The sequence below is a fragment of the Pholcus phalangioides genome, unplaced genomic scaffold (genome assembly GCF_987345545.1).
Source record: "Pholcus phalangioides strain wild (caught in Gottingen) unplaced genomic scaffold, Ppha-v1.0 ptg000013l_1, whole genome shotgun sequence".
NCBI lineage: Eukaryota > Metazoa > Arthropoda > Arachnida > Araneae > Pholcidae > Pholcus > Pholcus phalangioides.
Window position 1 is genome coordinate 12,951,777 of NW_028301606.1, and position 13,266 is coordinate 12,965,042.

The 13,266-nt window shown below is 36.2% G+C and overlaps 3 protein-coding genes across 7 annotated transcripts in view; 2 read left to right on the forward strand and 1 right to left on the reverse strand.

Annotated features, from left to right (window-relative positions):
- ATPCL (ATP-citrate synthase) overlaps positions 1–2,245 on the forward strand; it is a 44,093-nt gene extending 41,848 nt beyond the window's left edge. For both annotated transcript variants that reach the window (XM_089240751.1, XM_089240750.1), the window contains exon 27: positions 1,045–2,245. In XM_089240751.1, coding sequence (XP_089096877.1) covers positions 1,045–1,151 — 107 coding nt within the window. In that variant the 3' untranslated portion in view covers positions 1,152–2,245. The remainder of the gene's footprint in view (positions 1–1,044) is intronic.
- Positions 2,117–10,086, reverse strand: LOC149078621 (tRNA-queuosine alpha-mannosyltransferase). Of its 3 annotated transcripts, XM_089240752.1 has the most exons (8): positions 9,849–10,086; positions 8,416–8,583; positions 6,946–7,239; positions 5,800–5,909; positions 5,576–5,720; positions 5,348–5,418; positions 4,165–4,256; positions 2,117–2,327 (listed from the first exon to the last, which is right to left on the reverse strand). In XM_089240752.1, exons 1-8 carry the CDS (start codon positions 10,040–10,042, stop codon positions 2,238–2,240), a joined length of 1,164 nt encoding a protein of 387 aa, XP_089096878.1. In that variant the 5' UTR covers positions 10,043–10,086; the 3' UTR covers positions 2,117–2,237. The 3 variants fall into 3 exon arrangements, with proteins under 3 accessions (XP_089096878.1, XP_089096879.1, XP_089096880.1); XM_089240753.1 differs by lacking the exon at positions 8,416–8,583; XM_089240754.1 differs by lacking the exon at positions 6,946–7,239.
- A 211-nt stretch (positions 10,087–10,297) lies between these two features.
- On the forward strand, positions 10,298–12,431 carry mRpL36 (mitochondrial ribosomal protein L36). 2 transcript variants are annotated; one of them, XM_089240756.1, is made up of 2 exons: positions 10,298–10,399; positions 11,976–12,431. In XM_089240756.1, exons 1-2 carry the CDS (start codon positions 10,394–10,396, stop codon positions 12,354–12,356), a joined length of 387 nt encoding a protein of 128 aa, XP_089096882.1. In that variant the 5' UTR covers positions 10,298–10,393; the 3' UTR covers positions 12,357–12,431. The 2 variants fall into 2 exon arrangements, with proteins under 2 accessions (XP_089096882.1, XP_089096881.1); XM_089240755.1 differs by lacking the exon at positions 10,298–10,399 and adding an exon at positions 10,949–11,043.
- The last annotated feature ends 835 nt before the right edge of the window (positions 12,432–13,266 follow it).

Consider the following 13,266-nt stretch of genomic DNA (forward strand, 5'->3'; position numbering starts at 1 on the left):
CTAGCGAAGAAATCTACTTACTACCCTTACTAAACATAAAAAACTTACGGGTTTAAGGGTTGACATAAAAAACTCAATCATTCTAAAATGAAACTGAAAATATGCAGTTTTGAAAACATTCCCTCAACGTAAGTAGGACAACTGCTTTATGTTCTTTTTTGAATAAAAAAATACTAAAGTGAATAAACGAGGATGTGTTCCCTTTTGGTAAAAACAACTAATATGATTTCTACTAAAAATATTTTCATTTGATTATACAATACAAATACAACGCCACAACAGGCAAATTGCCCAACGAGGTGGCTGACTTAAGAACATCATGGATCCCCGAGCCTTTTTTTACCCTACCTACGAGCCCTACCTACTACTGCTACACCACACGTGCACCCCGCCCACAACCCCCCCCCCCCCCGCGGAATCCCCAACGAATCTCGGTACATGCGGGAATGTGCGTGTACGTGTAGTGAAACCTGACGTGAAGGTTTTTTTTTTTTTTTTTCTCTGTAATGCTTGTTATGTGTAGTGCTGCCATCTGCCACCAGTTTTTCAAACTATGAGTGAAGTGTTATGATTGAATGATTTTTCGTTGTAGGACTGTTGCTCTCTGTGGCGAGACTTTTTAACAGGGAGATCGGCTCGCATTTGCGCCTTGAAGTTGGCAACCACAGAAAACCAACTTCAGCCGACCACCACTGTGGGGTTCGAACCCGGATCCTCGCATCGCGAGTCCGTCACTATAACCACTCGACCACCACAGCGGCAAATGAATGAATTCTGTTGCCTAATCCAACAGAGCTCATTCCAGAAATTCAGAAACTTAAGTGTACTTTGAAAAAAGAAAAAAATGTAAATGGTGCTTTTCGAAAATAAGCTCAATTATGCTTTAGCTTAGAAAATCTTGTGGATTGATTCCTCACCCCCAAGAAGTTTTACTTCAACGTTTAAATTTTTTTTGTATTGGGATGCACATTGATATGCAATTCATTGTAGTTGATGTCTTTTTAATGCATGTCATTATTGAATAATAAACTTTCTTTTTTTAAGGCCATTATTTGGACCAGAGGAGACTGAAGCAAGGCTTATATCGTCATCCATGGGATGATATATCGTACATTCTCCCTGAAGCTATGATGGACGAAGACAACTCGTGAACAACTTACCCATAGACTGAAAGATATGTCGTGATAGTTATAGTGGGATGCATTTACCTTTTTTTTTATATGTTCTATTTTTTTTGTGTTTGTGCAAATCCACATTTTGTGGACCTTTTGTAACTAATATTTGTTGACTTTTATTTGTTTTCTTTTTTTTGGGTGTTGAATATCTATGAAAAGGTGATTTATATGTATATTTAAATTAATATTTAAATTATATATATTTATAAAGTTCTGATACATTGTTTTTTTTTCCACCAGTGAGTCTATATCAGATAATGTAAATTATTGTTGTCATAAAATGGAGATGTATTTATATTTCATTGAGAAATATTTATGATAAAAGTTATATATAAAAGTGAGTTCATCGATTAATATGAAAAAAAAAAGTCCATGATAACTGCAGAGAAGATAGGTGGTGAAGGTAAAATTTTTTAATTTTTGGGTGAAGTGCTGGCAAAAAAAAGTCATTGCATTCAGTTTGAAACAAAATATTTTGAAAAAATTAAGTTGTCCAAATTTATTGAATATACAGTGTCTCAACCATGTTCCACTGATCGATTAATAAATTTTATGGAAAATCCCGGACCTTTTAACTGCATCGTTAAATCCTGAACTGATCATAATGAGGATCATTTCAGATATTGCTTTTTTATTTCTGATGGATTTCCAAAAATACTTTTGTATTTTACAATGCCAAAGTTAATTCTTGTAACTACCAGCTTGTTTATTGGTATTTGTTTTGAACAATTATCAGTTTGTACTTATGTACCTGTTCTTATTGAGGTATTGGGTTCTTTTTATTGTTTTTTTTTCTTTTTTTGAGCTTATTTGGAATGAATGTTGAAAGTTTTAGGATCTGTCATCAAGAATCTGATGAGATAATATTATGTAGCCTAGTTTGTGCCATTTTGTAGTGTACGTATGGCTATGTTAAAGCAATGCAATGTGCACACAAAATCGATGTATTCAAAAATATTTTAATTAGACTAGAAAAACATTCCAACATGGCAGTGATTGTGAAACCCCCAAGCTTCGTGAAGAGGTAACATATCATAGATTAGAATGAATAAAATCACTGCTTCACCTGATGGATGCTGTTTCCTTGTCTGTTTCAAACAATTCTAAGTAACTGTTTTTCAAAACACTCCAAGAGAACTTCTGAATGTCCACCTAGAATACAAAAATTAGAGTTGAAATCGGTTCAACATGGTTTTTATTCATACTTGATTAAAAATAAGAATTAAAAATATATTAGTTGATATCACAAATGAAAACTCAGAAATCTCCTGTCTATAATCTACAACTGTAAATTTTTGTCAGCACTAGTTATAGAATGGAAAGGGTGTTGTGGTCCCGTGTTACTATATACCATCTAACTTGTGGGTTTAATACAATCAGGAAAATTTTTTCCTCTATCAGATAAACGCTTTGGATTTTTTGCAGTAGTCTATAAAGAGAAAAATTCTTAGTGCAAACTATAAAAATATGCTCATAATCTATAGATTGTACGCAGGAATTTGGTATGCAAAGATGAAAATACAGGTATCCCTATCTATAACACTATTTTTAAAAGTTGATTTTAAGAATTCCAATCTGTAAAATTTGGCTTAGAGTTTAACTCTAATCCTGGAAATGGGCTTGCCTATTGAAGATATAACATAGTAAAATCCTTTGATTACATGATGCAGCTGAGGCAAATTCTCAGATACAACTTCATGATGAATAACTTTTATATACAAATACAAAGCCACAACAGGAAAAATGCCCAACGAGGTGGCTGAGAAGCAACACATTGACAATGTCATGAGAAATTTAATCCAAAAAAAACAGTTCCAGTGAAACCTAGAATTTTGATATTTGAGAAATATGCGGAATTCTCTGGCTTTGCTTCTAAAGTTTTTGAGACTGGATTTGGCTGATAACTTTTTAACGAAAGTCTATCGTACCAGGCTCTTTGGGAAAGAAAACATCCTCACTCACTAGAATCGGACAAAAAGTATTTATTCATGTCTAAATTCACAAGTTTGAATAATTCTTTAAAAAAAAGTTCCTTGGCTGTTGGGTTAAATTTTTTTTAAAAATCCTCCTGAAGAAAAGCCAAGCTTCTATTTCTCCCATGCTTTCAACTCCATGTGATTTCGTCTCTCACAAAATATTTTGCAGAAACAATTGTTGGAACGAGGGACGCCTATAATACATTACAGTAGATCCTCAGTTAATAGACACCTTGGCAAAAATTTGAAAGTATGCTGATCACAGGTAAAGTTATTAACAAATGAAAGTTGAGCTTCATATAATTTCATGTTACCATTCTGTATCAAATTACAAATTTAATAACAGATCTCTGGGGAAAATATAAAGATTATTTACTTAGGGAATTTGTCAACTTCCAGACCTGTACAGGCAAAGGCTAGTATGCTTACCATTCGAATGTCGGACGGTCATGTGCTGTGATATAACTTTTAAATAGTCAGGTAAAATGTATGTGCGAATAAATCGTATTGACATGTTAAGCATATAATTATTTGAAGGTTATGTCATCCTGCACTATTCATACAAAGATTAGGTAACCGGCTGCTGATGCATCAGCCAGTTGTCTAAACCTTTGTACATAATTATACTGTTATGTTATAGTAAAATGTGAGATACTTATAGCATGAGTATATCCAGGGTTATCAAACTATTGAGTTTTGGAACCCTAAGGTAATTTTTCTAAAATAAATGCACTGGGAAAGAACTTGGTGCAGGTGTGTAATGCTATACCCTGATGTTTGAAATAACCTTTTGGCTGTACAGCAGGTTTTAGCCCAATTTTCAACAAGGGATTCTACTAAATTCTGGCATTCAAATTTGATGGGATTGTTATCAATTGGAAGTTAAAATAGTTGTGTCCCACTGAGAATAACATATGTAAAACATTAAAAAATGGGGAAATTAGATAATGCTACCAAGCAAGAATATTCAAAAGGATTCATGCAAAAGATTGCATTACATGTACATAACTTGCCTGAATTTTCAGCGTCCTAAGCACAAATGGTTTTTTGCAAAAGTACTTGAGCTTCTTAAATAATTGATTTGATGTGTTGTACAGATGATCCTCTATAAAAGATTTAATAAAATATAACATTCGATTTTTAAAATAAGTTCTTATACAAAATAAGATCTCTTAACAATATTGGGAAAATAAAGTTGTGAAATCGTACTCTCTCCAAGGGTAAGAACAAATTTAACATAGACACTGGATTAGTAGAACTGATTATGAATTCTTCCAATATTTGAAAATTGAAATCTGGTTATAAATTAAGTCAATGGTTTCTTGGGTGCAATTGATACATTATTACGACGTATAACTAAAATTTTGATCTTTACAAGTCCTATTTACAGTATGTCTTTGAGTGCTTGCAATGTAAAATTATTCCTCTAAATTTTGAAAAATTCGTCTTTAAAATAGTGGCCATCTGAAAGTAAAATTTTTGATCCTGTTATATTTGACTATTCAACTGAGTATCACTATATACGACATTAAGGCAGGTTTAATCTTATTTAACCAGAATGAACTGCATAAATAGATTGTTTCAATGGAATCAACCAACATGGTCATCTCTTCCACTCATCTTTTCATTGAATGAACGAAGACTCATCCCATGTGAATGCGTAAACACTGACATATATCATACTTCAGTATTGAAGTTTTCACACACACCTCTCTCTCTCTCTGTGGATCTCTATTTCTTCTGTCTTTACTCTCTTAATTTTTTTTTTTTAATTCTACTTGAGTACCATGTATAAATATTTTGATCAATTCTGTTGGTCGACCCTTGTACACCCACTTTTTGTATGTAAGTTTATAGAAAGTCAGTGAATATGTACTGATGAGCTATGTATGTTAAATACCTGAAATTTCAGAAAAATATGTTTTATTTGTCTGCTCCACACTATACTTTAACTGTGTAAGGATCCCAGAGTCCACTGTGAGAAACATTGATTCTAACTTGTCTAGAACCAGGCTTTTCAAAAACCTGGTTCTAGACAAGTTAGGATCAGTGTTTCTAACAGTGGAATATAATGTGGGATCCTAAATGTGTGCGTGCGTGGATTAGCTTGGGGGGGGGGGAAACAAGATTTTTCCCCTTCTGTGAAGTGAGGATTGATGAGACAAATGTTTGGAAAACTGTTGTCTTTCTACTTACCAGAGTATATTTCCGGATAAACTAAATTATTGGGACATAGAGGATAACAGCCACAAGAAACAGCTTCTAACCTTGAATAGGAGAAAAATAATCGTTACGAGTTGAGCCAAAACTATTTTTTTACGAGAGTTGATGTCCTTGTTTAAAACATTCCTGCAGAAAGCATGACTTCATGAACAATAATTGAGAAGAAAAAAATCCCACTTGTTTACTCAAAGATGCACCTACATGGACACTCCAAAGAATTCATGCTTTGCAGTGGATACAACGACATCTGCTGAATCGAGAACATCTAAATATTTTTCTTTGGTTGATATGTAACCCCAATGTACTATTCTGTCTTTCAAATGATCATGCGCTTCTTGGAATATCTCTGGGGGGAAAAAAACAGAATTTCAAGTATCTGCAAAGGCAATGATGTAAGATATTCAAATATTTGTTTGCATTCTCACTTGGTTTTTCACTGTAGCTCTCTCCAATCACAGATAATAAGAAATTACAGCCAGTGTCTTTCAAACGCAGCATTACAGAGAAGAATTCTTCTGGATTTTTGTCATGTTCCCTGAAATGTTTTACGAGAAATGCAAAAAGTTTAATCATTGAAATAAACTCATACAGGGCTGTAGTGTGCCTTCTCTGGAAAGGCTTATTGTTAGGAAAAGCAAATGTAAACTTTTGTGGGGTCCCCATTTGGCTTGAGAGCCAGTGCCCCGAACCTAGTTATGGCCCTAAACTTATACGTAAGCCAGGGCTGGATAAATCTCAGGTGCCAGGTCGACAGAAATTGGTATTGGTGTTTAAAATTTTCTGTGTGGTTACTAAATTGGAATCTGAGGGCAATACAGAATTTTTGTAATTTATTATGCCTACCTATTAATAATGAAGACTGTAATTATGTCCTGGAAAAGTCGAAAGAAACACTATTTTTGAGACTGGTTTTTCATGGAAAAAGTTCTGCCGTCTATAGATTTCCTTGAAATTTGCCCAGCCCTGTGACATAAGCTATATACTTATATTATCCAAAACTTCTGTAGAATAAGTAAATAGGTAGAGCAGTTCCCCACAGTGGTTGCTAAGAGAAGGATAAACTTTGTTTTCAGTCTTTCAAAACCGAGCAGAACTCTTTCTACTGAGTGAATTATGCTGGAATTATGCTTAACAGTTTGAGTGGGCATCTATAGTGTCCTTTGTGAATTTTTTAGTCGTGCCATTTAAATTTCAAATTATGAGTGAAGTATAATGATTCCATATTTGTACTGTTGTAGGTCTGCTGCTCTCTTCTGTGAGTTTTTTTGAAAGGATCAAAATTTTGTATTCGTGTCTCGATGCGTACAATATATAATAATGAAGCGAGTGGGACTGTGGTTTCTAGTCTGGAAGGATTCTGACAAAAGCACTGAGAGTGGCCTCTGAATATTCTTTTGTACAACGGACAAGTGTCTTATAGACTTGAGCCAAAATCGTGATTTGGATGAAAAATATTTCAGAAACTAAAAAACGTAAAAATTTTAAGTCAGTCTTGGAAAGAATTTTTTTAATCACACCATAATTTAGACATCTGGAAAAAATAAAAAGCACAAAACACATTCACTCCTCACCATCTGTGCGGCCAAATAATATGTAATGGCAGTTGATCGAGAGAGATGACATTTTCTTCAGAACTGCGTTCATTGTCTTGCTTCAATAAATCTGAGTCTATTTTATTATTTATCTTTCCCGTTATCCTTCCCAAGCCCTGCAGAGGATAATACAGTACTGAACACTTGGGTCTTATCCTCGATTCTAGGTCCTTAGGTCTGTAATCTGGCACAAGGTTGAAATAAGTAGATAAGGCAGATAGAAATGACTCCATGTTATACTTGGAATTGAACAGCACTTTATCGGCAGATAAGCTGAAAAGCAAACGCACAAGAGGTGATTAAATTTTTTGAGTCAGCGCTCAGTCAATTATAGAGCACTATTCACACGTGATGATTAATAAATAATCTTAATGAAATCTCATGATAATGCTGCTTAAGTGCTTTTTTAACTGTCACATGAGCAATTTGTAAATGTACCATGGGTAACTTAAGTGATATGAAATAAAGCTGTGGGATCACTGACATGCTCTGGAACTGTGCCGCGGGTCACTTAAATGAATTAGGAATGTATTGCTGTGTCATACGTCACTTAAATGATCAGTAAATGCATTGCAGGCTGCTTGAGTCATGTGGAACTGTCACAGGCCACTCAAGTGATCTGTAAATGTGCTGCTTAGATCATTTTTAAAATTTGGAATTTGGCTAATTCAGATTACTCCGAAGACCAAACTTAGCCTGCAGCTAATAGGTTGAGCATACACCAATAAGAAAGGCAAGGTCGTGGTGCATATGGTAGTGCACTTGCCAGTTTCAAGAGTACTTGGGTTCGATTCCGGTAGACTAGATTACTTTTTTTCTCCTGAGTTCACCTCAGCATGATATCCAGGAAAAGTGTATTTCCTTGATGTATCGGGCCGAAAAAAAAAATGTTGCCCGATATTCACTGTTTTGTTGATTTATACTCGTAAAAAGTTTTGATATAGAGGGCCATAGGTGACGAGCACATATAGTTAAAAAAAGCAGGTGCGCAGACTACAATAAACCACACACATTCACTCATCATACTTGTTTATAGAATTTCTAACGAATGAGTACGTGTAGTGAACCCGACGTGAAGTTTGTTACTGTGTAATGCTTGTTAAGTGTAGTGTTGCCATCAATTTTTCTAACTATGAGTTAAGTGTAATAATTGTATCGTTGGCCTGTTGTTCTCTGTGACAAGACTTTTTAATGGGCAGTTCGGCTCGCATTTACTCCTTGAAATTGGGAACCACAGAAAATCAATGTCAAGCCGACCACTACTGAGGGAGATCACTCCTAGGTCAAAAACTAGCATGTTCATCATCTAAGTGATCCACACTTTTTTTTAAGGAACACTTTCCACTGGTCAGATGGGAACCTCTTTGAGAGTAGCGGGTTGTGTATCACTGATTCAAGTCAATCAAAAGATCAGACAGAAAAAACTCATCAGATTCACAAAAATGTTACCACGTGAGAAGTTCATTATAGCCGTGCTGAAAGTATCTCTTTTTCATTTCCCGAACTGGATATATCAGTTGATTTTCATGGAAATACACGATTTTGTGCAACTTTGCGAGATCTGGTCTCAGTGCGATCAGATCTGCCAATGGCATTACAGAGCTTGTAAACATGTACCTAAAACAAGAGATAGAAACGAGTATTATAAAAATATTCATATCGTTTAGCTTAAGAAATGAGACAATTATCATAAAGCCATTTCTATCTGTTTTAGTTAAATGAAAAAAAATTCCCCATCTTGAACAAAAAAGACAATATATATATATATATATCATATCGAATGAAGGAAATTTTTGAGACGATGTTATACATTAAGCTGAATGAAAATGTTTCTCATCAATCTCTAAGATAGCGTTTTTCTGCTAAGTCCCCAGGTATTCCCAACATATTGTTAAGGTTTCAGCAAGGATATAGCATTGAATAGTACTTTCAAATTCCTTATGCTATATTTTGGACCATAGGATTTCAGTTAGAACAATGGTACTCGAAGTGCTATATCATGATTTACAAAAATTGACTGATTGGAAAATTTACGACAAAAAAAACTGTCGCTTCGACAAGGGAAAGCATGTAAGTCACAAAATCAATTTTTTTTTACAGTGCAAGCCAAAGCCATAAATACTCATTGCTAACACCATCTTTGGAGAGCTGTAGAAACTGAACTGTTTCTTTAAGTGACTTACTTGCTTTACCATGCTACTGCCATGGGTTCTTACTATCTAACTCATTGAAGAAATAATTTTTGATTTTTAGTTCCCATGAGACAATGCAACAATTAACCGATGGAAAAAATCACAGCTGAGAAAGTTCTCCACCACCATTTCACAGACAACACCAGTTCGTCACCTGCGAGTTAGGGAGCACGTTTGTGAATATGTGAGTGATCAGATGAGTTGGTGAATGAACTAGCGAAAAAGTTAGTGAGTGACTGTGTGAACTGGTGAAAAAGCTAGTGGGTGACCATATGAGTGATTGGGTAAGTGACAGAATAAGTGAATGAGCAGTTAAGTGACGGTATGCGTGAATGGGTGAGTGAGCAATTCAGCAAGCCGGTGACCGAGTGGGTGGATGACAGAGCAAGTAACCATAAGTAACTCCCTCACTCACTCATTGTCACTTTGTTGATTAATTGTTTGTCTGTGAATTTTTCCTAGAGGTAAATTAACACTCAGTAAATTGTTCCAAACTGGAACAATCCAGAGCTTATTTTTGTTTATACCATTTGTTTTTACTGTTTTCTTTGCTGCCGATTTTTTCTTCTGGCGCACGTAGCATCTGGCGGTTGGCGCCGGAAAAAGGTCGCCAAAATCGCCAACCTGTCCCTTATACCAAAGCTGTTCCAAACTATGGAAACCACCCACAAATACACGAATGGAGCATACCGATAAGAATGGTCTGTAGGTATGATTTCGGCGAAATGAAGAGCTGACGTGATCGAACGCCAGTGCCACTTTTTAGCTGACATACCGAAGAAGTCACAGACTTCTGATGAAAGCTCCTTTACTAACAAGTCCATGAGTTGCTTGTGCGAGCCACCATTAAAGGCCTCTAGAAACAAAACTGCTTTTGAAGACATGTTTGTTTACATACTACCACGATGTAAACAAAACTCTGAACGACGCCGAGGTAGAAGTTTTTATCTTTTTTTTTTCAACTTTCAAATATTATTTTGTGAATATATATCACTAGAAATAAACTCTAATATACTATTTTACTACTAATGTAAAAGATAAAAATTATAAATATAAGGTTTTTTAATTCAAAATACTTTTAAAACAGTTTATTTTCTTCGCAGAAAAACCCGAATACTTGATTCTAGGAATTTCTCCATCCGGGATAAACGAACATTTTTATCGTCCTGTTCCTTGATAATTGAGCCGTATTTGTAAATAACAACATTACATACTTTCTTTGCAAATTATTACTTATGGCTGTAAGTATGATTAGTTATGACTGATATCTAATAATAATTGATAATTTATAAAACAATATTTAGGTGAGCGTTAATTGTTTTGAAACTGGCATTGAAATTTTTTTTCAATAGGTGATTATTAGTTTTAGTAATAACTTTGATCTTTTCCGATGCGCATGTACAATTATTTTTAGTTAATTTAGTTTTTAGTTAATCCATTGTTTTTAGAACGAATTGTAACCTTAGTTGTTGCAATGTTTAATTCGATTTAGCTGGATCGTGAAGACGTTTTATCAGCATCGTGAGGCCCCGGGCAAATATTCTCTGTGTCCTCATAGCCGTGAGATGTCCCCCCAGGGCTGGGCCAACACCTATAGCAAAAAGCCTCCGCACGAAGCTCGTGACGTCACTGAAGTCGTCCATTTCATCTATAGCCATTGGCTATACTGCGAAAAAAGGTAAAGATTTCACATACGTCGGACCGCTATAACCAATGGCTACAGGTAAATGGGCGACTTCAGTGACGTCAAAGCTTCGAGCGGAGGCTTTCGGCTATAGAAGGTGATGGCTGGGCTGACGTGGTTTTCTTTCTTTCAAACCGAGCACAACTCAGGCCTATCGCCATCTCTATGGGCATATACTATCTAGTGAGTTGTGCCGGAAGTGTAAGTGTGTGTGCTGCCCAGGGCCGCAACTAGGAGGGGGCATCAAAATGCGACGAGTGTCCAAGCATCTAGTTGCGGCCCTGGTGCTGCCATCTATATTTCAGAAGAAGTGAGTGAAATGTAATGATTGAATAGTTGGCAATATACTGTTGGCGGGCCTATTGCTCTCTGTGGCGAGACGTTTTAAAGGGGAGATCGGCTCGCATTCATTCCACAAAGTTGGGGACCATGGAAAACAAACTTCAACTGACCACCATTGTGACAACGGTGGGGTTAGAACCCGGGACCTCGCAATGCGAGTCTGTCACTATAACGGTTTGACCACCACGACTTCATCTCGCAATGATTTTCATCATTTTTTTTCTACAATATAAATTCACTAGATAACGACCCGTGAGAAGTCTGACGTGATGGCTCGCTCCATGGAAGATCCCAGCTGGGGGGGGGGGGCACTAGCGGCCGAGTGGCATGGTGGCAAGATGCATGTCTACCACCATGAAGTGTTGTTGTTACAGTTCCAGGTTAAAACCCAGGGGGAATATAGATATTTTCCCTGACGAACTACCTGAAAACTCTCACGAATTTGCTCTGGCGACTACCGATAGATGGTGCCTTAATTTCCAACCCAAATCATTAATGGCAGTAAATTTCAATGCAATCAGAGTTGGTGTTTGGTGAAATAGCACTATGTCGGGGCAGCACCTCCTGCCAACATGAAGGAGAGTCCTTATGTCCCGAAAAGAAAAAAAATTTTGGTTAAGAGCTTTTTCTTTGGATAAAAGTTTTTTTTGCCGCCTTCACTTTTTGTGATTTGTCCAGCCGTGGTAATCGGTAAATTAGAGTCTAAGGATGACACAAACTGTTCTGATTTCAGAGCAGCATGTCATATTATATTATTATTTGTATTGGTATATGCTTTTCTATTTTTCCAGATGCTGAGATCAACGCAAACTCTACAAATAGGTGTTCGCTTGTCGAATCCGAAGTGGTTCGAACCCCTTGCAACTACATTCAACTTTGTTCGACTCCACATCCATCCAACTAAAAATGCTGCTGCTGCAACTTTCAGTTCCCTGAGGTGTCAAAAACAAGAATTTCTCGCTCCAAGGCTGATGCCGCTGGTTTCGCAGCAACGGAATTTCAGAGACAAAGATGTACTTACATTACGTTGCAAAGATTGTTATTTTCAGAGGCTGGATGGACGGTGGTATGTGTTTTGCAAAACACATCCAAGACATAAGCAGAGACAAAAAGTTGTTGAGAAAATGAAGTGGATTATAACGCATGAAACCCACGGTGTTAAAAAATTCTGAAATCGTCGCTGTTTTGTTTTTGACTTGTTGTAGATGTAGCATACGGTATAAATAGAAATGGTTTTATTGATGTAATCATTTATTTTGTGATAGCTTAATAATGAAATTCACTTTCCCTTTTAAATAGATAAAGTACCAGCGTTGAAATTAAAAAAAAAAAATTATCCTAAATACAGTGAACTCCTGTATAATGATATTCAAAGGGCTAGAGGAACATATCGTTATAGATGGGGGATGTATTAGCACTATGAAAAGTGCATTGACACCAGCGATTATTGTTATAGAGTATTTTCACTATAATCAAACGGCTGGTTGGTGGCAACTATTCTCAACACACTCAAAATGCCACAGGCGTTTGAATCAAATTTGGGTCGTGATCTATAGTCCAAGAACCCTTGGCTGTGAGGGAATTTGTACGACCCATGTCATAAGTCCTTGCAAATGAAGTTTGGATCGAGACATATAGGTCGAGTTTCTGGTCCAATCAATATGCAGTTTGAAGAGAACCCACAGAGAGCAACGGGTCTACAATGGTACAAATCATTACACTTTGCTCATGGCTCGAAAAATAGATGGCAGCACTATAACAAGCATTACACAGAAACAAACTTCATTTTAGGTTCACAACACGTACATTCCAACATGCATGAATTCGTTAGAAGTTCCGCAGAGGAATATGGACAAAGTGCATGTGTGGTCAAGTACTAGGGGTCTGAAGAGTACAATCTACTGCCTGGAAAATGCTACAATGTGGTTCCTTCATCGTTGAGCTATCATTTCCAACTTTTCTCAAAGTGCAGAATTGAAATGATAAAACCCACTAAGCTATAATGAACACGAGTTGCTAAGAAACTTGGCTGGCCAATCATTGAAGATCCCCTGATAGTAAGAATTAGTTTCAATTCGGCGT